Source organism: Prionailurus viverrinus, chromosome B2, assembly GCF_022837055.1.
Source record: "Prionailurus viverrinus isolate Anna chromosome B2, UM_Priviv_1.0, whole genome shotgun sequence".
Lineage (NCBI taxonomy): Eukaryota > Metazoa > Chordata > Mammalia > Carnivora > Felidae > Prionailurus > Prionailurus viverrinus.
In genome coordinates, this window is record NC_062565.1 from 57,535,860 (window position 1) to 57,562,726 (window position 26,867).

The window sequence follows — 26,867 nt, forward strand, 5'->3', positions numbered from 1 at the left end:
TTTTCATCACTTTGAAAAGAAACTCTACACCTTTACACATCATCCCTCTATCATCCATCCCTTCACCCCAGTTCTAAGTCCTAATCTACTTTCTGACTATAGATTTGCCTCATCTGAAAATAGGCAAATTTTACTTCATAAATATATTTGGAGACTTGTTTGCCTATTCTGAAAATAAGGCAAATTTTATTTCATAAAATATATATTTTGGGACTGTATCTTTCAGGTAGCATAACGTTTTCAAGGTCTACCCATGCTATAGAACATTGGTACTTTATTCTTTTTTATTGCCATATCATATACCGTTGTACGGCTATACCACATTTTATCTATTAATCAGTTGATGTACATTTATTTTGTTTCCACCTTTTGCTGTTACGAATTATGCTGCTTTGAACATTCATGTACAATGTTTTGCATGGACATATGTTTTCATACCTCTTCGGTATACGTATAGGAGTGGAGTTACTGGATCATATGTAGCTCTATGTTTAACAGTTTGAGGAACTGCCAGACTAGTTTCTAAAGCAGCTGCATGATTTTACATTCCCACCAGCAGTATATGAGTGTTCTGATTTTCCATAGCCTCACCAATAATTGTTATTTTCTATCTTTTTTATCATAGACATCCTAGTATTTGTACAGTAGTGTCTTATTATGGTTTTGGTTTGTATTTCCCTAATGACTAATTAGGGAACTGAGCCTCTCATTTACTGGCTATTTGTATATCTGCTTTGAAGAAATGTGTATGTAGATCCTTTACCGCCCCCCCCCCCCCCGCTTTTTTTAAAAAGTAAGTTCTATACTTAACGTGGGTCTTGAATTCATGACCCTGAGATCTAGAGTCACATACCCTACCGACTGAACCAGTCAGGTGCCTCATCCTTCACCCTTTTTAAATTGGGTTGTCTTTTATTGTTGAGTTTTAAGTGTTCTTTACATATGTACATTCTGGATACAAGTCCCTCATCAGATAATGTGATTCGCAAACGTTTTTTCTCACTTTCTGAGTTGTCATTTCACTTTCCTGATTGTGCTCTGTGAAGCACGGAAGTTTTTAACTTCGATGAAATTCAATTTATCTATTTTTTATCTTCTGTTGTTTTTACTTTGGTGTCATATCTAATAATCCATTGCCAATTCTGAGATCATAAAGATTTACCCTTATGGTTTCTTTTAGGGGTTCTATAATTTTTACTCTTACATTTAGGTCTTCACTCCATTTTGAGTTAACTTTTGTATATGGTTTGAGCTAAGGGTCCAACTCCATTCTTTTGCATGCATCCATCATCCAGTTGGTCCAGTACATTTGCTGAAGAGACCATTCTTTCTCTTCATTGGATGATATTGGGATCTTTGCTCAAAATTAGTGGACCATGACACATGGGTTTATTTCTGGACTCTCAACTTTATTCCATTGGTTAATAACTCTATCCTATGTCATTAGCACACTATCTTGATTACTGTTGCTTTGTGGGTAAGTTTTAAAACTGGGAAGTGTGTGTCCTCCAACTTTATTCTTCTTTTTCAAGATTATTTTGGTTATTCTAGGTCAGGTTTCCTTTTAAGTAAGGTTTTTCTTTTTCCATATAGTGAAGAAATGCACAATTTTTTCTTGTTAGGCTGTTTAAGTGCTACATATTTTTGTTGGAATTTGTTTTCCCAACAAATTGTAACCAAGATTGCTGTTTATGGGAAACCTATTAATTTCTTTTAACTGATTTTTGAACAACTGGCCTAGTACTCAGGTAACTCCTTAATGCTAGTAGTCATTTAATTGATTCTGTTTGATATGCAGTTATAGCGTATGCAAATAATAATCATTGTATCTTTTATTTTCTTATATCTATCTTTCATTTCTTCTCTGACCTTTCTGTATCAGCTAATATTGAATAATGGTAGTCATAGTCTCAGTCTTGCTCATCCCTGGCTTGAGTGGGGATGGTTCTAATATTTCACCATTTAGTTTGATGGATTCAGACAGCTATCACTGAGATGCATCTTAAAAGGATTCAGAAGTGGGGCGCCTGGGTGGCTGAGTCGGTTGAGCCTCGGGCTGGACTCTCGGTTGCAGCTCATGTCAAGATCTTGTGATTTTGTGAGTTTGAGCCCTGTATCGGGCTCTGTGCTGAAAATGAGGAGCCTGCCTGGGATTCTCTCTCTCTCCCTTTCTTGCCCCTCCCCCACTCATGCTGTCTCTGTCTCTCTCAAAATAAATAAATAAACTTAAAAAAAAAAAAGGATTCAGAAGCAATCTAAAAGTGGTGGGAGGGTCTGTAGTGGTGTTTAGGGTCAGTTCAGAAGAGAGCATTCCTGTCAGAGGTAACAGCATGAGCAACGACTAGGTTAAGAGGCAGTATGGATGTGTGTAGGAAACAGAAGTTAGATGTTGCTATGTCATAAATTTAAAAATCAGGGAAACGTGAGAAGAGAAGCTGAAGAGCTGGATAAGGACTAATCCCAAAGTGTCTTAACAGCTATATTAAGAGGTTTGGGTTTTATTCTTTTTATTTTGGAGAACCACGGAAAAATTTCAAGTAAGGAGGGGACATTGTCACCGAGGGACCCTTTCACAAACACTTTCTTTGTTAAAAGAATTTTGAAGGGCTCCTGGGGGACTCAGTCTGTTAAGCATCCGACTCTTGATTTCTGCTTAGGTCATGATCTCATGGTTTGTGAGTTCAAGCCCTGTGTTGGGCTCTGCGCTGACAGTGTGGAGACTGTTTGGGACTCTCTCTCTCCTCTCTTTCTGTCCCTCCCCTGCTCGTGCTTTCTCTCAAAATAAATAAACATTAAAAAAATAGAAGAATTTTGATTATGTCATTGATGCAATATGTCCAACCAGATAATGAAAGATTTGTAGCTCCAGAACCACACAGATTCTCTAGAACTTTCTTGTCCTTGAGGGCATACACTGTCAGAAATGCCTGGTCTCCACTCCAGGCCAGGTAAAGCATGAATACATGTCCTCTGTGCCCACCAGTGTCAAAGCACTGAATGACAGAATTGCTCCTTCCCTGTACCTTATAGTTGCTAAAGTCTGCATAGGTGCTTTTATGCCCTGTGCAGACCAGGTACATGGAAAACTTTTATTTTATTGTTTGACCCAGCCCCTCTAGGCACCCCCTGATCTCTGGTACATTGTGCAAATTATTTACCCTGGATCAGGATATGCCCTTAGTTGGGAGCTATCTTTCTGGAGAAAGTAGGTAAAAAAAACTGTGTGGGAAGGGAGCAAGCCTGACATAAGGAACAAGGTGTTCTGGGTTAAGCCTCTAAATTTCACAATGGTCTTAGTAAAATGAATTCAGAATATTTTGATTCTACTGCTTTGATGTCATGTTTAAGAATAAAACCATTTATATCTATTCAAACTAACGTGAAAGTGTGTCTGTGTATATAAAAAGTGTTTTCCAGAAAAAAAGACATTAAGTATATTTGATATTTTTATTGATTTTCTATTTGCTGCAGTTAACATCCCACTTTTTTCATCTTTACTCCAGTGAACTGATACTGTAGGAACCAATGTTTCCATGATGACAAGCATTGTTCATATCAGACTTAACTTCCATACCAGCACTGTGAGCTGTCTTCCATGGCCCCACTCTCTGCCAGGCTCAATTTTCTTGAGTAAAGTTTTGCAACATCCAAATTTTGTCAATTTTTCATTTTTCCACATGTTTTGTTTTGTTTTGTTTTGCTTTGGTTTTGGTCAATTTACAATCCTATTGGTCAGTATTTGCCATTGTTAGTTGTCTTGTTTTCTACCAAATTTAATTTTCCTGAGTTAATTTGGAGTTTTTAATGCTATCAATACAATCTGATTTTCCAATAGGTCTTTTAACTAAAACAATGTCCTGCATGCTGTGAGAGCCATTCTCAGTATTATTATGATGGTTCTTTCTTCTAGTAATCTTTTTATAGACTGGATAAAAGACAGATTGTGTTTATATCTGGAAGCAAAAAGAAAAGATCATTAATGAACAAATGTGAACTGGGTTCTTGCCTGGTTCAAAATAACATGGTCAAAATTCACGCTTTGTGGTAAGCTTGTTGGCTTTTTTAGGATTAGAAATCTGTTTTGTAAATGTGACAAGCTTACCATTCCTGTACTTTTTCTTTTTTTTTTTAATATTTATTTATTTTTGAGAAAGTATGCATGCAAGTGGGGGAGGAGCAGAGAGCAAAAGGGGGACAGAGGATCTGAAGCCAGCTCCACAAAAACAGCAGAGAGTGCCATGCAGGGCTTGAACTTGCAAACCACAATATCATGACCTGAGCCAAAGTTGGACATTCAACCAACTGAGCCACCCAGGCGCACCTGCTATAGTTTCTTTTAACCTTCATTGTGTTTTTTTCACAAATTTACTAAAATTTCTTTAAGAAGATAAGTTTTCCCCAGGTCTTCCAAGGGAATTTTCCAGATAATGATTTTCTATTTGAGCTCTACTATATTAAATCCCTTAGAATTGGATTTTGTTTATCATCTTATTCTTTCCTAATGCCTTTTTCAAATTTCACATTGAGGTCCAGAAGAAGAGTAAAAATAAAGTTAAGGTTTATTTTAGCAATTCATCCCAGACATTCCAAGTGAGAAAAAAATTTTGATTACTCATTTCTATTTCCCTTTCTCAAAACAAAACAAAACAACAACACAAAAAAAGAGATTACAAAACCAAGTTTTGAGGGGTCAATGAGTCAAGGCAGGGGATGGAATTCTAGGATTCCAGTAGAATTGGAACAATCTAAACTTCCTTTGTGGAAGAGCATTGAGTATTGGGAGTGCTCAAAATACCGGAAGACTGGAGAGAGTAAAGAACAGCTCATCACCACATGCCTGTAAGCTATTATTCTACTCTGCACAAATCTTACAATGTGGCCTAGGTTGGCATGAAGCTTAAATCAACAAGTAAAGGTTTCTGAAGAGCACAGCAGGTGCTGGCTATCATTCTTTAGTGGGTACTGTAATGTTCCTTGCCAAGAGAAGGCACAATCCCTGTCCTCAAAGGGGCTTGTTTTGGTTGGAGTGATGACTAACAACTAACTATTACCTCACAATGTTGATTAAGGGCTGAGATAGAAGTCAGCACAGGCTGCTGTGGAAACTTTAATCAAGACCAGTGGAGTTCAAAGGTTTTGGCCTCAGAACCTATATATATTCTTAAAAATTACTGAGGGACTTCTAAGAGCTTTTGTTTATGTGGGTTAGTTATTTACTATCGTAGGAATTAAACCTAAGAATAATAAAACACAAAATAACAAAATTCATTATATGTTATCATAAATAACTTATTATGAATTTTTTCCCAACAAAATTTAATGAGAAGAGTGGCATCGCTTTAAATTTTTGCACATTTCTTCAATGTCTGGCTTAATAGGTGGCTGGATTCTCATATCTCCTTCTGTATTTAATCAGCTGCTACATGTTTTGGTTGAAGGAGATGAAGAAAATTTGTTAAAGAATTGACGCTCCTCTTAAAGGTCTAGGGAACCCTTCAGAGGATCCTCTTGCCGTATTTTGGAAACTGTTGACTTCGACCAGGAATGATTCTTGTAGGCAACTTGAGTCCTGAAAAAGACCATCTATTTACAGAAAAGGCGAGAACAGAGGTGGTTAATGATGGGGCTGTTGTGTATAGCCAGCCGGGATTCTTCGGCAAGGGGCTCATGTACTGCCCTGTAGCCTACCATTCTTGAAAGCACACCCAATTAATGAAACGTATTGGGGCGGGGGGGGCAGATTTGACTATCAATATTGCACTATGAAGCCTTAGTGCTCATTACAATCGAGAAAAATCGATCTGTGCCTCACCCCGCGAGCGAGGTGATAGCTCAAGGCCCTCAGGCGTGCCGCGCCCAGACAAGACTGGGAGCGGCGCGGAAGCGCAGCCGAGTGCTACAGCCCGGGCCCCGCGGAGGCGCGGCACTGGAGAGCCCACATTGCGCAGGCGCAGCGTGCAGGCCGCGGCCCCCGGAACGGTAAACAGTGGGGTCACGTGACGCGGCCCGGCTCCTGCCCCCGCGCCGCCGCCGCACGCCGATGGCTGCGGGGTCTCGCGCCGCCGCACGGTCCCCACGAGGCGAGCGACCCTCGGGCCCTGGGCGGCGGCGGCTGCTACGAGGATAAAAAGGGCGGCGCGGAAGCCAGGCTAGTGTCGTCAGCAGCAGCCGCTCGGCCCTGTGAGCAAAAGAGGCTGTGGCAGCGACGCCGACGTCCTGCGCGTACCCCCTCTCCTCGGCACCCACCGGGCCCCCTCCTCCTCGGCGGCGGCGGCGGCGGCAGCGGCCACCATCTTCCTCTTGCTGCCAGTGGTAGCGCTCGTCTGGCGGAGCTGGGTGAGTTGCGGCTCTGGCCGCGGCCAGGGAGACGGGCAATTCTCCCCTCCCCCATCCCTTTCCACACGCACAGCGCCTCCGCGGGCCTCCCCGCCCCTCCCGCGGCGGACACTCCGCGCCTTTCTCCCGCGCAGCCGGGAAACCTCTCCGGCCTCTTGCGCAACGACCCCGGCCTGCCCGGGCCGTGCCTCTGTCGCCCGGGACCGTTTGGATCGCGGGGTGGGAGGGAGCCGCGGCGGCGAGGTGGCCAGGCGGAGGGTCTGGACCGCGGCCTCTCCCCGGCTTCTGCTCCCGGGCCTTCCGCGGTGAGTGTGCCCCACTGCCGCCGTCGCGCGGGCTTGCAGGCCCGGAGGCACCGCGGGCGCTGCCAGGAAGGCCCGGCCCGCAGGCCCCCGGACCTGGCCCTTCGTACCTCTTCCCTCCAAGGGAGCGAGCTCGGCATCGAGCTTTGGGCCCTGCCGCGAGGCTGAACCCTGTCCCAGCTTTTGGAGAGGGGGGAGTTGGCGCTCTATCCATCCTCCTGCTACCGCGCGCTTTTGTGCTCGGGACCCAAACTGTCGACTCCTTTTGCTTAGTTTGAAAAAGGAAGCCTAGAATGTGGCTTTCGGAATAATATGAGTAATTTAATGAACCACTTGTCGATTCGTGCGTGTTAATGGTGCTAAATAACTGATCACCTGACACGGGGAGGGGGGCAGGGAGGAGGGAGAAAGGGAGAGAATGTTAGTACCGCGCATAGTCCTGTTTCCCCCTTCTTTCCCCCAGCAATGTGTTGCCGGGTCCGATGACCTTTTCCCATCTTTGGATTTTTAAATGCCATTTTCTAGAGACTATGATTCGAGGTAGTTTGAATGCATGATTATTGGTGCTATTCAGGAATCATTTGCAGATTATGATCATGGATAATCATTAATGTAAGTGGTAACAGCGCTTTGATATCTACCTTTACTAATCTTCATTACATGTAGAAATACTTAATTTAAAATGAGACATTGGTTATTGAGCCTTTCCCAAATACTACCTTATTTTAAGCCAAAAAAAAAAAAAAAAGATACAGTAAACTATTTAGGGAGTACTTAGTACATTGTTCTACTTAGTTACGATTTGGGGGTCGATTTTTGTTTTCCTTTTTACAAAACTGGTTGTTTGAGATCTTGCAAAACTACGCCTTCTTTACTCATTCATTTCCTACCATTTTTTGATTCTTGAATGAAGTGTTTGGGATTGTGAAAATGTTTTTAGATGTGTTTGTGGTAAAGAGACACGAGTCAAAAGAACCAAGAAGTCTTTGCAGGATTCTTCTGTTTTTGAATTTGTATCCTCATTCCAGAGCTCAAGAGGTGTTGTATAAAGATTATTTCGAATAGTAGTTTTTGCTACCGCTCGACCTTTTTATTACTATTATTTTCTGTCCAGTTCTTCTGTTTATTTGCCCTATATTACGATAATGAATTTTTCTCCATCATCATTATATCTATTACTATTTTAAAATACATACTCCATTTCCCCATGATAGTAATATAATTTCAGAGAAGATTTAGGAGCTATTATTGGTCTGATTGAGCCATACACAGTTCAATTAGTAACAGAAAGACTTCTCAACTGAACGGGCTGCTTTTTAAGTATGCAGAATTACAACCATAGATTTTAAGCTTTATTTGATAGCTGTGCTGTTAATTTGTCAAAAGGATAACAAGAGTTAGTTGATGGGACCAGTTTTCCCTTGTTCCTTGCATGCTTTATAGGTCCGTTTATTGAAGAGCATGAAAACATGATATACTGCTTTTGCATCCTTCAGGCAGGGCAGTGAACTTCCTTGTCTGTCACATTGAGTTAGTTATGCATTCTATGCTGTTGGGATGGACTTCACATAACTTTAGTTGATCCTTTGGTATACTCATCTGTTGCATGTTCAAATAAGTCACATCTAAGAGAAGCAGTCTGTGTAAATGTAGGTGAAAGTTAGCATTAATTAAATGCAAATTTCAGGATAGAAAAGAGGAAAGCAAGTTGTCTCTATGTTCAAATCGTTTAAAACCATAGTATTAAAATTTAAATTGTATTCAGATTGGAATTAGTTAAGAAAGGTTGATAATCTTTGATTTATGTAATAGCTTATTAATAAAACTCTGTTGTTAAAAGTTGGAAGGCAACAAGGTGACAGTTGGATTACTGCAAAATTATCCTGAGTTTAGATTTTCACATAATATGTATTATACTTGGAAAAAACTGGTGAATGTAAATTATGCATACAATTCTTTTTTTTTTTTTTTAGTACTGAAACATAATAGTTATCTTCCTTGGTAATATGGCGTTGCCTTTTAATACATTTTGCTTTCTTTTTTTTTTTTTTAAATTTTTTTTTTCAATGTTTATTTACCTTTGGGACAGAGAGAGACAGAGCATGAACGGGGGAAGGGCAGAGAGAGAGGGAGACACAGAATCGGAAACAGGCTCCAGGCTCTGAGCCATCAGCCCAGAGCCCGACGCGGGGCTCGAACTCACAGACTGCGAGATCGTGACCTGGCTGAAGTCGGACGCTTAACCGACTGCGCCACCCAGGCGCCCCTACATTTTGCTTTCTTAAATGTGCACTTTTTTTGTTTTTGACACAGATATCTCATGAAATCCTTTTTACTTAATTTTTGTCTGGAGATAAGGTCTTTTCTCCTCTTTAATGAGATAATGAGCTTCATTGATCAGTATCTCAGGTTTGTGGATTACCGGTAACTACTTCACAGTGTCAGGAACTATTAGGGTTCTTGGAGTGCAGATTTCTATTTTCTTTCATCCACATTTCAGGAAATCTTTCTGACGAGGGCTGTTGGATTTCTTTCTTTTGTGGAGCAGTACATCTTGGGCTCTGTTTCTCTTTTTTTTCTTGGAGCACCTCCGAGAATCCTGGAGTATGTTTTCAGAAGGATAGATATTTTATTTTTTAACTACAAAAATGACTTGGCAAATTGTTAGACACTTACAGTATAGTTGCATGTTTGAGAAAGATACTCCCTTTTATTTGCTGCTCCTTGAATACTGGGAAAAGATATTGAGGGTATTGGTTTGATTCAAAATATGTGAGACCCAGGGGCTGTTTTTACCCTCAAGAAACATAGTCTAGGTTGAGAAACAAGATTCAAAGACTCAAGATGTTAAATCATTATATTAAAGTGAAAAGATGATATTTCAAGAATTACAAAAGGCATTGTGTGAGAAATTGCCAAATGTGTAGACCGGACACTTACTCCTATGCATTGTGTGTTAATTTATATCATTAAAACAATTTTTTTTTAATGTTTATTTTTGAGAGAGGGAGTGCAAGCATGCATGGGGAAGGGGCAGAGAGAGGGAGACACAGAGTCTGAAGCAGGTTCCAGGCTCTGAGCTATCAGCACAGAGCCTAATGCGGGGCTTGAACTCAAGAACTACAAGATTATGACCTGAGCTGAAGCTGAAAGTTTAACCAACTGAGCTACCCAGGTGCCTTTAGATCATTTTTTAATGGTCAGGGAATTTTCATTTTTATGATCAGTTGTACAGTGAAGAGAAAGAATGAAGAGAAATAGTTTAATAAAAATTTCAAAATACTACCCAGAAGTTTTAATTAGTTTTAGCATGATCTAACTTTATTAGATGAAGTTTTGAATGGCATAGTAGATTGTACAGAAAGGCTAAACTTAATGTTTTTTTGGTTCATTCATAATTTGTGTGAGTTGGCCATGTGAAAACATTCTAAAATTGTAGACTGTGAAAATAAATTGCAGAGTTTGTAGTCGATAACTTCCAAAATGATGTTTGTACACACTGAGGATAGCCATTGTGTTTTTTATGTGTAGGGAGTGGCTAAGTGTGTATTTTCTAACTTATTTTGGAAGAAGGGTAGGTCACTTTCTTTTTAGTATTTTTAAGATTTTATTAATTGTTAAGAACATAAAAATTAGTATGTGTTACACAAGTAGAGTGCATATAGTATAGTATAAATGTGCGGATTCAGTAACCACGCTGCTTGGGTTTCAGTTTGGGGCAAATTACATAATGGTCTGGGCCTCAATTTGCTTGTCTGTAAAATAGAGTAATTGCACCTTCCTCGCAGGGTTGTTGGGAGGAACTAATGAGATAAGGCATACGATACACTTAGCATAGGGCCTGAAACATAGTGCATGCTAAAAGTACATGTTAGCTTGTAGTGTTAGGACCTACTCCATAGTTTAAATGATGAGCTACTTCCACTGGTTGTATGGTCAGTCCAAACCATATCAGTAGGATATGGTTGTAAACTTTGGAGTTAGTGCAGTTGGCTAGTGTAATTCTGCTTTTGCCAGATTCAGCTTGTACTTGATAGTTCTTTTTCTGGATTCTTAGGTTAGCTTTAGTCTTAGTATGGCAGACACCTTGGAATCTTACCTGTTCTTTTACCTGATTTAGAAAAGTTTCGAGCTTTGCTTTTTCTTAAAGATTCTAACCAATGCAACTGGAGTAGAATTTGAAGTGTGTTTAGAGCAGTTGATTAGGTTGCATTGCTCTATAGAATTGTACTTTCTAGAATTGTGTTGTACTACATTGTTTAACCATTTAGTGATTTTCCTTTTCTCTATCCTGGAAAGATAACCTGTTACTCATCTTTAATGTTTTCATATTATGGTGGTTAAGAACTGACCTTCTGTCTGTGTCAGAGCAGAATTGAGTCCCAGCTGTGTCACTTATTTATTCTATAATACTGGGTGTAACTTTGCTAAGCTTTAGCCCCACTCTTATAAGTTGAAATAATAATGATACCTGCCTAATTGTATGGTTGTGAAGATTAAGTGACATCATGCATACATTAAGTTTACACTGTGCCTGGCACATAATAAATACTCAATGCATTTTGCTTTATAAATAGATAATATAGTGTAGTGGTAAGTGCATTGATTCTTGAAGGAAATTTTCTGGGTTCAAATTTCAGCTCCACCATTTACTATAGCAAGTAATTTAAGCTCTTTGATCCCAATTCTTCCCTCCCTTCGTTTCTTTTTCTTTCTTTGTTTACTGAATTATAATATAGCATTGTAGTGAGGATTAAATTAATAAATGTAGGGCAGAGTTTCTTAACCTTAGCAGTTTTCTGGCTGGATAATTCTTTGTTGTGGGGCTTTCCTTGTGTATGGTAGTATATTTACTGGATGCCAGTAGCCTGCCCTCCCTTTGTGATGACCAGAAATGTCTCCATAAATGGCCAAATGTCCTCTGGAGGGACATAATCACCTCTGATTGAGAATTACTGATGTACAGCATGTAGACCATTGCCTGGTGTGAAATTAGAGCACATCGTTTTACGTTTTTAGTCACTATTAGTAGTGGTACTTTTATTTTTCTACTACTAGTGCCTATTAGAAATTTGTTCACGGTAAGCAAGCCTGGTGAATTGACAGCTTAATTTAGACTATAGGATAGGGGCTATAAGGCACCAAGCTTCCATTCCCAGGGCCTTTGCATTTAGGTCTTTGCCTGGATTGCTTTTCCTCATTTGTGCATGGATCACTCCCTCTTTTCAGATTTTGGCTTACATGTTCATTTACCATTGTACATAGAAACACTCTTCCTCTTCCCATCACTATTACCCTGTTTAATTTTTTGTCATAGATTTTACAATCTCCTGAATATATTTGTACCTCCCCCATGCCACCCCCATACACATATATGTGAATACAGACTGCATGAGACAGAGTTTCTTCATAGTATAAACTGTTAGGGTCTTTGGTAGCTTTAATGATTTATTGTTAGGTTTATATCTATTTTTTTTAAAGGAGATGACATGATAAAACATAGTTTTACTTTGAAGATGCTTCTGAAAAGTTGAGATAGTTTCAGTGTATTCTTAATTGAAAGGGGATTTTATAGAAATATAACTTTTTTTTCTTTTTTGCTGTTGGTGTTTTCTAAATCTTTTTTGCTTTCCATTCCATGAAACAGAATACATGCTGATTTTATCAGTGTGAACTAAATTTGTTTGCAGTATAATTTTTTGAGAGTTACAGATAAAGTATTTTAAAGCGGGACATATCTTCAAACTCATTTTATTCAGAATGTTGGTAGTAATACTTATTTTTTAATTGTTCTGAGTCTTTCCAAATGGTCTGTTAGGACCAGACTCTGTCATTCATAATTAGCACATGCTGTTCTTCCCTTTGCCTGGAGTATCTTCTGGACCTTTAGGATCCAGCTCATACATCACTTGCTTAGATATTCTTGGCCTCATGAGTTTCACCTTCCTCTGTAATAACTGTCTGCAATCCTTATTATGACACTGTCCTATTTTGTTGTGATGTTTACATGTTGTTTATATGTCTATACTCTTATATTGTGAGTTCCTTGGATTTGGATGGTACTTGTTTCACTGGTACCTATAATAATACTTTATAAGTAGATGCTTAATAAATATGTGAATAAGTAGATGCTTAATAAATATGTGAATAAATGAGTAATTTTGAATTAAGTAGATTACCCAGTTCTCTGACTTAGCTGGAGATATTTTATGGTCTGGAAACATGAGACGTTACTGTGTGTGATCTAAGAACTAATTCCTGGTTTCAGTATATACCCAAATTATTAGTATCGATTTAATTGAATATGTACATATCATTATCCATTTAACATACACTGTAGATGGACTTGTTGTTTTATTTTTTATTTAGTTTTTTGAAGATTTTAAAGATATTCTTTGTCTATCCACATTACTAGTTATCTCCTCTAATTTTATTTTTATTTTTATTATTTCTTTTAATGTTTATTTTTGAGAGAGAGAGAGAGAGAGAGAGAGACAGAGCACGAGTTGGGGAGGAGCAGAGAGAGAGCGAGACACAGAATCCGAAGCAGGCTCCAGGCCCTGAGCCATCAGCCCAGAGCCTGATGCGAGGCTTGAACTCAGGAACCGTGAGATCATGACCTGAGCTAAAGTCAGATGCTTAACCTACTGAGCCACCTAGGCGCACCTATTATTATTTTTAAATATACTTTTCAAAATTCTTTGTTTTTTTAAGTTTACTTATTTATTTATTTATTTAATTTGTACACACAATGTGGGGATCAAATTCACGGCACCTAGATCAAGAGTTGTGTGTTCTTCTGACTGAGCCAACCAGGTGCCTCCTCTAATTTTAGAGTAATTTTAGATTAGTGTTCATGTTTTTAAAAAGACTTATTTTTATAACAACTTCAGACTTATAGAAAAATTGCAGACATTGTATAGAGTTTCTGTATTCCTTCATCCAGTTTCCTGATTGTTACATCTGACATAATGCTAGTGCCTTTATTAGAACTAGAGATTAACATTGGTACATTGCTATTAACTAACTTGCAGACTTTATTCTGATTTTACTGGTTTTTCTTTTACTGGCCTTTTTCTGTTTCATGATCCAACCCAGTTTACCACATTGCATTTAGTAGATTAGTGTGTTCATGTTAATTGAGTTAATATTTCTGCAGTTGACTTAACGTTTGTTTTCCAATTTAGCATGGAAAATTTTATCATTTTATTTTTGATACTGAGAACTTGATATCTGAAACTGATCTTTTAAAACGAATTGCTTTATGCTTCCATTAAATATTACTTTCAAGGTAGTCTTGTGAGATGGCTGTATACTATCATTTTTGGAATTTTTCCTTGGAATTGCCCCCAGAACCACTTAGTACTGCTTATGAAAAGTCAGTCTTACTAATTTATAATAGATTTACAAGAAAACTGGTCTTGTGTTGTCTCCTGTAGAAATTGTCTTCTTTGGGTCCCTAATTTTATAACCTATTCTGTGTTGGAAGAATCCTGGTCTTGTTGGCATAAAGATGTCTCAATGGTAACTGCTTAGTAAACATGTGTTGAATGAATTAAAAGTATTATTAAATAAATGCAATTTTGTTATGCTAGTCCTTTTCAATATTTGACTATGGAAGCCTTTTCCCTGATGTGCTTATTTAAATTCAGATAGAACACACTTTACAAGTCATACCAGTTTGGCCAAAAAGCTGTAGTGGAAAGTTTGGTTCACCCATCTTATTTACACAATGTTTTGCTGTTTATATTTTTTTAAATTTGTCTTTAAAGACTATTGTCTACCTTCGAGATAAAAAAATATGTCACAAGCTCTTAAAGTACTTTTTTTTTTTTTTTAAATTTTTTTTTCAACGTTTATTTATTTTTGGGACAGAGAGAGACAGAGCATGAACGGGGGAGGGGCAGAGAGAGAGGGAGACACAGAATCAGAAACAGGCTCCAGGCTCTGAGCCATCAGCCCAGAGCCTGACTCGGGGATCGATCTCACGGACCTCGAGATCGTGACCTGGCTGAAGTCGGACGCTTAACCGACTGCGCCACCCAGGCGCCCCTCTTAAAGTACTTTTTGTAAAGGAGTTTTGGGATGGTTCACTAATAGTGCTATTGAAAAAAACATACTGCTTATTTAGATCACTATTTACTAAATATTGTGAATGTTATTAAATAATGTGAATGAATATTTAGAATGGGTTGGTCTTCCATATAGCTTTGTGATTTTGAGCTATGTGATCATAATTTTGAATGTTCTTAATGTCTCCATCACTTGAAATCACATAACCAGTAGTAACAGAAAGATGGACTTCAGGCGAAGTTTGTAGAATTTATCAGACTCGTGTTGCTATGGGAATGAGTGCATTTTTCAGTAGATTCAACATACTTTTTTTAGAAGGAAAGTTTACTATTTGCTTTTAGAGCTGGAATTAACCTTTTTTTCTTTTTGATTCATCTGAGAAAAAAAGATTACTAAGTGGGATGCAACTTTGAAAAGGATGTAGTCTTGACCTGTGGCTTTGGATTCCAGCATATGTAGATAAACTAATTTGTCAGTAGTTTTAGCTATGTAATTTGTAAGCATTTAATAACATTTTTGTAAATTAAATACCAGAAATTTATTATACTAAAATTTTTTGGAACCTAAAAACATACTAGTGGAAGCATTGGTGATATAATTGAGCCTTTTTTAGGTACTGAGATCAGGTAGTATTAGAGAATTAAAAGTTTTCCTGAGTTTTCATCAGCATTATGAGCTGTAATTTTCTTTTAATGTTACAGTTAGAGAATGCATATAAAATAGCCAGCATGTCAATCAAATCATTAACATTTTAGTGTTTTATGAATATTAATTAATTAATTTTAAAAAATGTTTTATTTTTGAGAGAGAGAGAGAAAGAGAGAGTGTGAGTGGGGGAGGGGTAGAGAGAAAGGGAGACACAGACCCCAAAGCAGGCTCCAGGCTCTGAGCTGTTAGCACAGAGCCCCATGTGGAGCTGGAACTCACGAGCCACGAGATCATAATCTGAGATCATAATCTGAGCCGAAGCTGGATGCTTAACTGACTGAGCCACCCAGGCGCCCCTATTAATATTTTAATATACGTAAAATTCCAAAATTTGAGAAGAGATACTGAAATCCTTCATTTAGAAGGGGATTAACTTTTGTGAGAATGAGGAAATTTTCTTTCATTTTTTTTTTAGGATTTTAAATTGAGTTACAGTAAACTTTCTACTTAAAATGAACAGATTGATGAATTCCAGTGGATGTATACATTCATGATTTAGGAAATTTTTATCATTCCCCAAAGTATCTTCCTGTCCCTTTGCAGTGTATCCTTCTGTTATCCAAGGACCCAGGTAACTACTGGTTTGTTAGAAAATTATTTTTAAAGAAGAGCCTTTAATGAGTCAAATCTAGTCAATTTCTAGTTTGGGAGCTTAGTGTGAAAGAGGAAGAGGTATGGCTATAGGCTGTGGAGCCTAGGAACCTAGGTTTGAATCTTGGCTGTTTTATGATTTGGGGTGAGGAGATATTTATTTACATTATTTATTTGTTTACTTTTATTATTTTTATTATAATATTTTATTATTATTATTATTAATGTTTATTTTAGAGAGAGAGAGACAGAGTGAGTGGGGGAGGGCAGAGAGAGAGAGAGGCAGACACAGAATCCAAAGCAGGCTCCAGGCTCTGAGCTGGCAGCACAGACCCTGATGTGGGGCTCGAACTCACAAGCTATGAGATCATGATCTGAGCTGAAGTCAGATGCTCAACTGATTGAGCCACCCAGGTGCCCCAATATTTACATTATTTAAATGAATTGTCTTGTAAAAAATTATTTGTTAAGTGTTCATTTATTTTAGAGAGAGAGAGAATGAGAACGAGTGGGGGGAGGGGCAGACCGAGAGGTTCCAAAGCGGGCTCCATGCTGGTAAAATTGAGCCCGATGCGGGACTCAAAAACTGTGAGATCATGACTTGAGCCGAAGTCAGAGTCTCAACTGATTGAGTCATCCAGGCGCCCCAGTTGTTTAAACGTATTTTCTATGTAGAGTCTATTATTATCATTGGGCATAAATGGGCTAAATATGGGTGAAAGAGTTGGCAGCATATGATATATACACAGTAAATTGTCAAATATCTTTGAACTTTCTCTTCCTTCATTTTTATAGGGGAAAGAATCAAGGACAGTTTGAGGAAATTTTGGTAGATTTGGAGCCGATCTAAAAAATCTTGGAATTTTGGAACCCAAGATGTTCTGGGTTAGTTGAATTTCTAGCTAACTGAATATTATTAGATGTTTTTGCTGATGCCCTTCCTCTCCCACCTTCCAAAATACATTGGTTCAGTTTTTTCTGAAACCAGTCTTATTTTCATAATTCAACTTTTGATTAATTGAGGCTCTTCAGGGCATGAGATGACCTTTCTGAGCAGTGTGTAGTATATATAGTAGGAGACTAGCTTGACATCTGTATGTACCTCACATAACTCACTAAAATAAATTTAAATCTCTGATACATTGTTTTCTTGTCATTTATCCCATTTTATCCTAAAAGGAGTCCCCCCCACTAAAATGTGTGTATGTGCACGTCTCTGCCTGTGTATGTGTGTATTTTTTTGAGTTTTGATTTGTTGGGTTTAATTAATAGTGTCTTTTCATTTCCCCCTCGACCCCTACAAACGACCTTTTTCTCTCTGTATTACCTTTCTTTAAATGATTTAAATGCTTTGTAAATGACACAAGGCTATTTTACCGTCTTAATAGGTATGGGACAAATATGATTTGATTTTGGCTCTTTTATGTGGTCTTATTGTGGAAAGCAGTGTTTTATTCTTAATTTATGAACAGATTATGGTTAAAAACACACGGTTTTTATGGTTTAAGCCATGTCATTCTTTCAATTGTATCAAATTAATGAATTATATACATAGTTTTTCCCTCAAAATAATAAACTGAGTAAACATTTAATAGGATTTCTGGTAAAATGATATTCTACATGTATGATGAAGAAACATTATTTAGTAAAGATTCGTTCTACATGTCCAAATGTTTATTCTAACAACAGTGAGGGTTTTTTTTTAAAAACAATTCAGAAATACCGAAGTGTGTTCTTAGACTCAAAACTATTAAAATAATTTGGTTTTAGGTGATTATCAATTGATAGCTTTATTTCTTATGGTATTTTTTTTGTCTTTCTATAGGGCTGAAAGACACACAGAAGTCTTCATGGATATAGTTGATACATTTAATCATTTAATTCCTACTGAACACTTAGATGATGCCCTATTTCTAGGATCCAACCTGGAGAATGAAGTCTGTGAGGATTTTAGTACAAGTCAAAATGTCTTAGAGGACTCGCTGAAGAACATGCTCAGCGATAAGGATCCTATGCTAGGATCTGCAAGTAACCAGTTCTGTTTGCCTGTTTTGGATAGCAATGATCCCAATTTCCAGATGCCTTGTTCAACAGGTAATTCTTACTTTTTTTTTTTTTTTTTTTTAAGTCTGCAATTTAAAATAAAAAGAATTTTCAGCAGCATCTTTTTTATTCTTTTTCTTTTTTTCTTTTTCTTTTTTTTTGTTTTTTTGTTTTTTTGTTTTTTTGGTGAGGGTAGTGAATTTAGGATTCTTTACTTTCAATTTAGAGCTGCTGTTCTAGACATCAGAATTAGACTTTAAATTTTCTTCCAAGGAGTGTGGAATTATCTTTGAGGATATTATGGATATGGATAGGGTGACCATATAATTTATTATCCAAAGGGGGACACTTTTTGAGAATTACAGGGGTGCTGTTTATTACATTATGACAAAAAGTATAAGTTGGGACTCTCTCTAGTATATAGGGATTGCTTAGCAAATTGGAACATTATGTCACTATAGGCCTGCTGGAGTCAGGGGGAACTGCTGAATTGACCTTTCTCAGTACCCCTCCCAGACCTTCATATTTAATATATTGTATGCTTTCATTTCAGATATTTTGGTATTTTGTACATGTATCTCAAAACCAGAGAAAGAACTCTAGACCTGTGCTGTCCAGCATAGTAACCACTAGCCACATAAAACTGTTAAATCACTTTAGAGGAGTGCAGTCCTAACTGAGAATGTGCTGTGAAGTGCACATTAGATTTGTTTGTTTAAGTAGGCTCCAGGCCCAGTGCAGAGCCCAATGTGGGACTTGAACTCAGGACCCTGAAGTTAAGATCTGAGCTGAGATCAAGAGTCAGATGCTTAACTGACTTCATCCACCAAAGTACCTCCTGCACATTACATTTTAAAGACTTAATATGAAAAAAGAATATCAAATATATTTTGTCAGAGGTTTTTTTTGTTTTGTTCTGTTTTTTTAATGTTTATTTTTGAAGAGAGAGAGGCGGGGGAGGGGCAGAGGGAGAGGGAAAGCGGGAATCTCTGTGCTGACAGCACAGAGCCCTGTGCAAGGCTCAGTCTCACAAACTGTGAGATGATAATCTGAGCCGAAATCAAGAGTTGGATGCTTAACCAACTGAGCTACCCAGGTGCCCCATTGGAGTTTTTTAATGTTGATTACATTTATGATATTTTGTATACTTTGAGTAAAATAAAATATATGGTTAAAATTAATTTCATCTCTTTTTACCTTTTTTTAAAAGTGGCTACTTGAAAATTTAAAATTACATATGTGGCTTGCATTGTATTTCTATTGGATAGCACTGATCTAGGTTCTGTAGTTGAAGTAACTGGAAGATTAAGGATAGCAACTTTCTGTAAGGCTAAACGATTTCTTAATATGAAATTATCTCAGATACATTAATATGTGGGAAAATATGTAGGTTTTCTTTTATAAAGCAAAGCAAATATTACAGCAGACTTTGGGGCAATTAGCTATTCTGTAAGCTAAAATTAACTAAAGGAAAATCAGCTTCACTGGAGAATTTAGGCTTCCCATCACTGTTCCATAGAGTAGTTCACAGGTTTATGTGGTGTTGATCTGCCTTTCAATGAGTCTAGACTTCTGCACTATGATTTTTCAGAATAATTTTTGTTTCGTTTTAATATTTTCTGCCTAATATTTTAATATAACAATATTTAAATTTATATTAGGCTGGCCTGCTATTCATCCATAAATTTTTCAGATTACTCTGCCTGAAGACCTCAACATTTTGCCTACTAGGAATCTTCATTTTAACAGCTCTTTAATACTGAGGTCTTTTGAATTGTTTGCTAATGGTATATCTCTGAATTACATACCTGGTGTTGTGTTATTGCGTAGGTTTACATTGTTTTTGTTGTATTTTAAATGTTTTAAACCTTTTAAAATTTTGTTTTATGTATGCACTGTTCAAGTTTTTTACTTTGGTTCCTGTGTCAGTACAGTGTACCTAATTATCTTTATTGTCAAGTGCTTTGGACAGTTCTTGGTTGTATACAGAGTCGCACATCTCAGTCTAAATTCAGGAAAAACATTTATTGAATAATTATGTGCTTATTACTGGAAATATGGTTACTCTTTAGGATGTTAATTGGTTCTGAAATTAGCAAATGTATCATCTTGTTAGACTTCTTTATTTATAAAATTTCAGCCCTTTTATAATACCAGTATTCCTACTTGCTGTCCCCCTTTTTTAAAGAATTGATTTTTATTGATCTGAAAACTTGCTATTGTGAAAAGTCTCTTCAGTTTGGTGAACATTTCTTAATAGAAGACTGAGAACATCTCTGCTGAAGTACTTAACAGTTTTTTGAGGTATAATTAATACTTGTTTGTGGTTCTGTTATCTTATAACTTTAACTTTTTTATTTAAGAACTTAAGTAGAATTATTTTCTAAATTTATTTTAAATTTGTGTGTTATAATTATTTACCTTGGCTCTGAAGTGGAACTGTTTTTATTAATATGTATGTAGTATATATGTTTTTAAGATAGTGAGGGAATTTGTGGAGGAAATTTTAAGTAATAAAGCTCTTCTGTCTAGGATCGTTTAGATTTCTTTATGCGGTCAGGTAGGGCATTTATCTTGATTGCTTCAAAGTTCCATTTGCCCTTGGGATATTTGGTTGAGTAAAAGGCCTATATATTTTCTAATGATAGCAAGATGGACATCATTTAAATTTTTGAAAAGTTTGTTTTGACATAATTTTAGATTTCAGAGACAGTTGGGAAGAAGAAATTATATTATAAACCATTTAGTGAAAACCTTATATGGATAATTTTTATAAGTTTCAGCTATTCACATACCACTTCAGCTTTTTGTTATAAAATAAAAAGGATATAGTTTTTATCCAGATGTTTTGTACATGGGTCTATATGCTTTTATTAATTGTCTTACTGGATCTTTAGCAGGGAAATGACCCTGTCACTATTCCTCACATCAATGACAGTTATAGATTGTGGTAATTTTGTAACTTTGGTTTTGACAGTGCTAAAACTAGCAAACCAATAACTGCTATGTCTTGTTCTCTACTATGCTTAACCAAGTTGATTTGCTGTAGTTGTTAAAGACCAGTTTTTTGTTGACACAGTTGAATGGCTTGCATATATTTAATCTGTATCCGGAAGTCATAGAATAGCTTTAAAAATTACAAAAATAGGAAAGAAACGTTGAAGATTACTTTTAGGGCTCTGTTTGAGGCAAAAAAATTAGGATGCTGATCATTTCATGTTGGGAGATCACCAATAGATTTCTGGTCTGTTTCAGAATGCTTTGGACTCCAAAGTATTTATGTACATAATTGCAGTATTTGCATATGGTTTTTAGATTGCCCAGTAAACTTTTTTTTTTTTTTTTTAACTCCAGTGAGGAAAATCATTAAGTATTGGAGAAATGTCTGATCTTGATAATCACAACAGTTATTGGAATTCTTTAAAAATCTTGTTATCCTTAAAATTAAAATATTTGCCCAAGTAATAGGTTGTTGATACCAAATATATTGTATATACCACTTGAACATATTGTTTATATATACCACTTGTTTATATATACCACGTATGTAAAATCATTGAAATGGTTTTTGAAAAACTGGCAATACACAGTGTCAAGGAGAAATATTTTTTCTCTCCTTTTACAAACATGTTCCCCTTTTACATGGATGGCTCTGATTCATAAATGTGAAGGAAGTCTTGTATTTAACCATTTCTTTATATGGTATATTGAAAAGAAATGTTCAGTGGCTGTAATTTGATTTATTTAAGACCCAGGAAGACAGATATATTGTAGATATGTGGGTACGCAGAATACCTTTTATTCAAATAGTACTTACTCATAGCTCTTGTGCTCTTCAGTGAAACCAAGGTGTTCTTTGCAGGCCACGTCATGGCTTACAAAATGATCATTGACTAAAATAAGAAAAAGCCCCTCCTGTACATGGTTTTTGGAGATTAAACATTTTAGAAAGTCATTAAAATCTTACCGGTATCTTGCATATTTGCTAAAAATTGATTCATATTGTGCATTTAAGTACTTTTTTCAAATGTAAAGGAAAATTTCTAGTAGCATGCATATGTGATATTCACTTTCCTGTCGTGAATGACATTCAAGCAGTTTTGTTTAGTAAGAATTGTAGTTTGTGCTGCTTTCCTCACAGCAAAGTATTGTAATACATGTTAAGACTGGTTTTATAAGCCTCTTAGCAATGTGTGATTTGGTCCCTTTTTTGGCACACAAGTTTTAACTTTGGTCATAGCTCATAGTTTTGGGGCATCTTCACCATTAGAGGCAGAATTCATCTGTGTAAAATCAGAAAAATTGTGTTGTCCTGACACTTGTCCTGAAAAAATTGGTGTCTTAGTGCATTACTGAGATTTATTAAAAGGTGTTTACAAATTTTTTTGTTTTTTCAGTTTATTTTGATTTATTTTGAGAGTGACAGAGACAGCACGAGTCAGGGAGGGGCAGAGAGAGAGGGAGACCGAGAATCCTAAGCAGGCTCCACACTGCCTGCACAGCGCCCAATGCAGGGCTGGAACTCAAGAAATGGTGAGATCATGACCTGAGCTGAAACCGGATGCTTAACTGACTGAGCCACCCAGGCATCCCTTTTTAAAAATGTTTAAAAAGTATTTAAGTAATCTCAGCACTCAGTGTAGAGCTTGAATTCAAACCCAACAGCCCAAGATCAAGAGTTGCATGCTCCCTCTGACTGAGTCAGCCAGCTGCCCCTTTTCACAAGTTTTTATGGCTTCATGCTTCTCTTGGACAGCATTTTCAATCAGACATTACATTTAACTAAACACAGTGGACCTTTGATCCAATAAAATCCTGTTTTCAGATTTTAATTATTCTTCTTCTTATTCATACTTGATTTGTGGGGGTGGCAAACTGTTCAGATTAATTAGAAATGTGGACCCAGCTACACATATAAATTCATTCCATATTTGCACTGGGGTCTTTTTTCACTATTTTTATTATCCTGAGTGGTAGTTTTTTTTTTTTTTTTTTAACCTCTTGTGCCATCACAAGAAGTCACAATCAGTGAACCTCTTGTGCAGTTTATCTTATTTTTGAGAATTGGCATTTGAACAAGAAAATACAAACAATACATGTAAGCAAAGTAGTAATACAAATGTGATGAAATACTAAGACGGATTGTATACTGTTAATTGTTAGAGTAACTGATCACCCTTGGAAGAACATGCATAGCCTTTAAGAATAAAACATCATTTCCATAAGTGATGGTTAATATTAAATATCATTTTGAGTTATAATTAGAGTGATTTTGGTGAAAATGAGTATGTTTAGAAGAGAGCTAACAGAAAAGAGGCAAAAATTTGTAGAATTAGAGAGTGGAGGAGAGAAAATGCTGGAAGATGGAAAGAGTAGGATATAATAGCCATAGATCCTTGCAAGTTTGTCACATTGGCAAGAGATTTGACTTTTTTTTTTTTTTTAATGTTTATTTATTTGGGGGTGGGAACGGAGAGAGAGAAGAGAGAGAATCCCAAGCAGGCTCTGCACTGCTAGTGCAGAGCCTGGCACAGGGCTCGATCCCATGAACTGTGAGGTCATGACCTGAGCTGAAATCAAGAGTTGGATGCTTAACGACTGAGCCACCCAGGTGCCCCAAGAAATTTGACTATATTATGAATACTGGGAAAGAGCTTAGATCCATTAGGGAGCAGTTAGAGGTACAGTTTGATTGGCTAAAAGGAAGAACTTAGGGTTCATCAGAAATAGAGTAATAGTTCCCTGGGAATATGAAATTTACACTTTTTTTTTTTACAGTTGACTTTTGCTCTCTTTAACTTGATGTAATATAAAGCCAAGTATATTTTAATTTTACTTCGCATTGAATGAACATTTAATTTTCTGTCTTAATTTAAAATCTGAAAATTAATCATGTCTTCATCATTATATCCCTAAGTAATGTCTTTCAGTTTATTCCTTTTATCTATTACTTAAAATTCATTTCATTATTATTTCTGAAGCCCATTGCATATTTCACTTAAAATACAAACCTTGGATCAAGACTAGAACAGTTTTTATTCTTTGGGTTACTGAATCTTTTAAAATTTAACTCGCATATGTGTGTTCTCATAACGGGCTGCTTTTCTCAAGATCTGGGATATTTGGTTCTATTCAATCTACCTTTTTTCTGGAAATCCCAGAGCCCTCTGTCCTTATCTTTTCCTGTCTAGGCTTGTCATTCTCTTGACCTGTTGAACATCTGTCATCCCTGAGCTTCACTGCACTCCTTGAGTAGAGCTATTAGAGCTATTACTTTTCTGTATTACATCTGTTCCCTCTTAATGACATCCTTAGTCAGTTTCTGGTCATACCATATTTGAGTAATAATTTGCTTTTATTTGAATATCACCTTTCTTAAAATTTTAAGGCATTATTTCTTAGCCTTCTAGCATCTAGTATTGTGGTTAGGTTGCCTGATTCTTGTATGAGACTTTTGCTTTGTTAGGTGGCCATTCTTGCACTCCTGCTTTAGAATCTTTTCTGTATCTTTTGGTGTTTCATCTTTAAATTTTGCTGGGCCCTTGGTGGGTTTTCAGTTTGGAGAGTGATCCCTTCAGCTCTGTAAAATTTTCTTCTGTTTTCTCTGCAACTCCTAGTAGACAGATTTTGCCCTTTCTAGAGGACACATTTTTCATCTCTTTCTTGAATATTTACCATCTTTTGCTTTATGTCTTTTTAGAGAGTCACTGTCATATTTTCCATTTCTTTGAATATTTAATTTTGACAATTGTATTACTGTTTCTAAGAACTCTTATGTTCATTCATACCATTTTTAATTTTTAAATTTATTTATTTATTTAAATTAAGCTTTATACCCAGTGTGGGGCTTGAACTCCACCCTCAAGACAAGAGTTGCCTGCTCTATCTACTGAGCCAGCTGGGTGCCCCTATTCATACCATTTTTAAATAGTATTCTGTTTGTTATAGGGTTATAGTGAGAGTCTCTTTATAGTCTGAATTAATTTTTTATTTGTATATTTTGGTCTTAATGTGTTGTAAGCTTTTTCCAAATGTCTAATTATTTTTGGTTTGTTGATGTTTAAAATGGGAGAATAGGAAATGTATGTCAGGTTTGCTGTGGGATAAGTGAGTATTATTAGCTAGATAGCCTGCAGTTATTTTGGGGAACTTCTGAATACCAGGATGAGAGGCGCTTTATCATTAGGTGTTCATTCGGTTTCACTTCAGGGTTAAGAAAAGATTTTCTTGCTTGGAGTTCATTGCTTGGCTATAAGCCTTATTGGGTAGTATTGAAGTCAGGGGAAGGGATGAGGTTGACCTCTTAGTATGTTAGTCCTTAAGGTAATTCTTTTATTTTCTAGCCCAGGTCACTGCCAATACCCTTTGTTGGGTGGGGTTGTTCCCTCTTAAGTTACAGCTCCCTTTGGCTCTAGGCTGTAACTTTTTCATGCTCTGTTTCATTAATCTCTTCTGTTCAGGTTTCTTTTCATCTTTCAGAAGTGTGTTAAAATCTTTCATCAGCTTTTGGGCTTCCTCTTATTCTTTGTTATTATGGGCTTTTACCTTTTATTCCTTTATTCTCATTTTAATGGGATTTAGGGAAGAATAGGAGATAAAATTTGGCCCTAGGGAGCCAATGACTTAATTAGGTCAGGTAGAAAATTTCTGATACCCAGTAATTCCTTCTTAAGAATTTTGGAACCCTTAGTATCCAAAATCTATGAAGGACTTACCAAACTCAACCCCAGAAAAACAAGTAATCTGGTGAAGAAATGAGAAGACATGAACAGACACTTTTCCAAAGAAGACATCCAGATGGCCAACAGATACATGAAAAGATGCTCATCATCAGGGAAATACAAATCAAAACCACACTGAGATACTACCTCACACGTCTCAGAATGGCAAAAATTAACAACTCAGGAAGCAACAGAAGTTGGTGAGGATTTGGAGAAAGGGGAACCCCCTTCCACTATTGGTAGGAATGCAAACTGGTGCAGCCACTCTGGGAACCAGTGTTGAGGTTCCTCAACAAATTAAAAATAGAATTACCCTACGACTTAGGAATTTATCCAAAGGATATAGGAGATGATTCATAGGGGCATATGTACCCCAATGTTCATAGCAGCTCTATCAACGATAGCCAAATTATGGAAAGAACCCAAATGTCCATCAACTGATGAATGGATAAAGATATGGTATACATATATAGTGGAATATTTCTTGGTAATGAGAAAGCATGAAATCTTGCCATTTGTAACAACACGGATGGAACTGGAGGGTATTATGCTAAGTGAAGTACGTCAGTCAGAGAAGGACAGATACCATGTTTTCACTCATATATGGAATTTGAGAAACTTAACAAAAGACCATGGGGGGAAAGGAAGGGGGAAAAATAGTTTCAGAGGGAGGCAAACCGGAAGAGACTCTTGAATAACAGAGAACAAACTGAGAGTTCATGGGGGAGGGTGCGGGGTAGGGGAAATGGGTGATGGACATTGAGGGAGGGTACTTGTTGAGATGAGCATTGGGTATTATATGTAATTGAAGAATCATGGGAATCTACTCCTGAAGCCAAGAGCACACTGCATACACTGTATGTTAGCTAACTTGACAATAACTTGTATTTAAAAAAAAAAAAAAAAAGAACTTGGAACCCTCTTATTATCTTGCCTTTGTCAGTGTTGAATTTTACCCTGTTGTTTATTTCTTCCATGGTCAGTTTGTACTTGTTCTCTCCTTTTTAAGATTTCTTAACCTATTAGTAGTATTAATCTTAATTGCTAGTTTTTTGTTAGTAACAAAGCTATTAACAAACTTCTTAGAGTTTGC

At 36.9% G+C, this 26,867-nt stretch overlaps 1 protein-coding gene across 6 annotated transcripts in view; it reads left to right on the top strand.

Annotated features, from left to right (window-relative positions):
- Positions 1–6,002: 6,002 nt before the first annotated feature.
- Positions 6,003–26,867, top strand: part of PHF3 (PHD finger protein 3) — an 83,353-nt gene continuing 62,488 nt past the window's right edge. The window contains exons 1-2 of one of the 6 annotated variants that reach the window (XM_047858384.1): positions 6,199–6,336; positions 17,836–18,104. In XM_047858384.1, coding sequence (XP_047714340.1) covers positions 17,861–18,104 — 244 coding nt within the window. In that variant the 5' untranslated portion in view covers positions 6,199–6,336; positions 17,836–17,860. Of the gene's footprint in view, positions 6,337–6,457; positions 6,642–16,813; positions 16,896–17,835; positions 18,105–26,867 lie in introns of those variants that run through there. The other 5 variants (XM_047858382.1, XM_047858385.1, XM_047858388.1 and 2 more) reach the window with 5 other exon arrangements.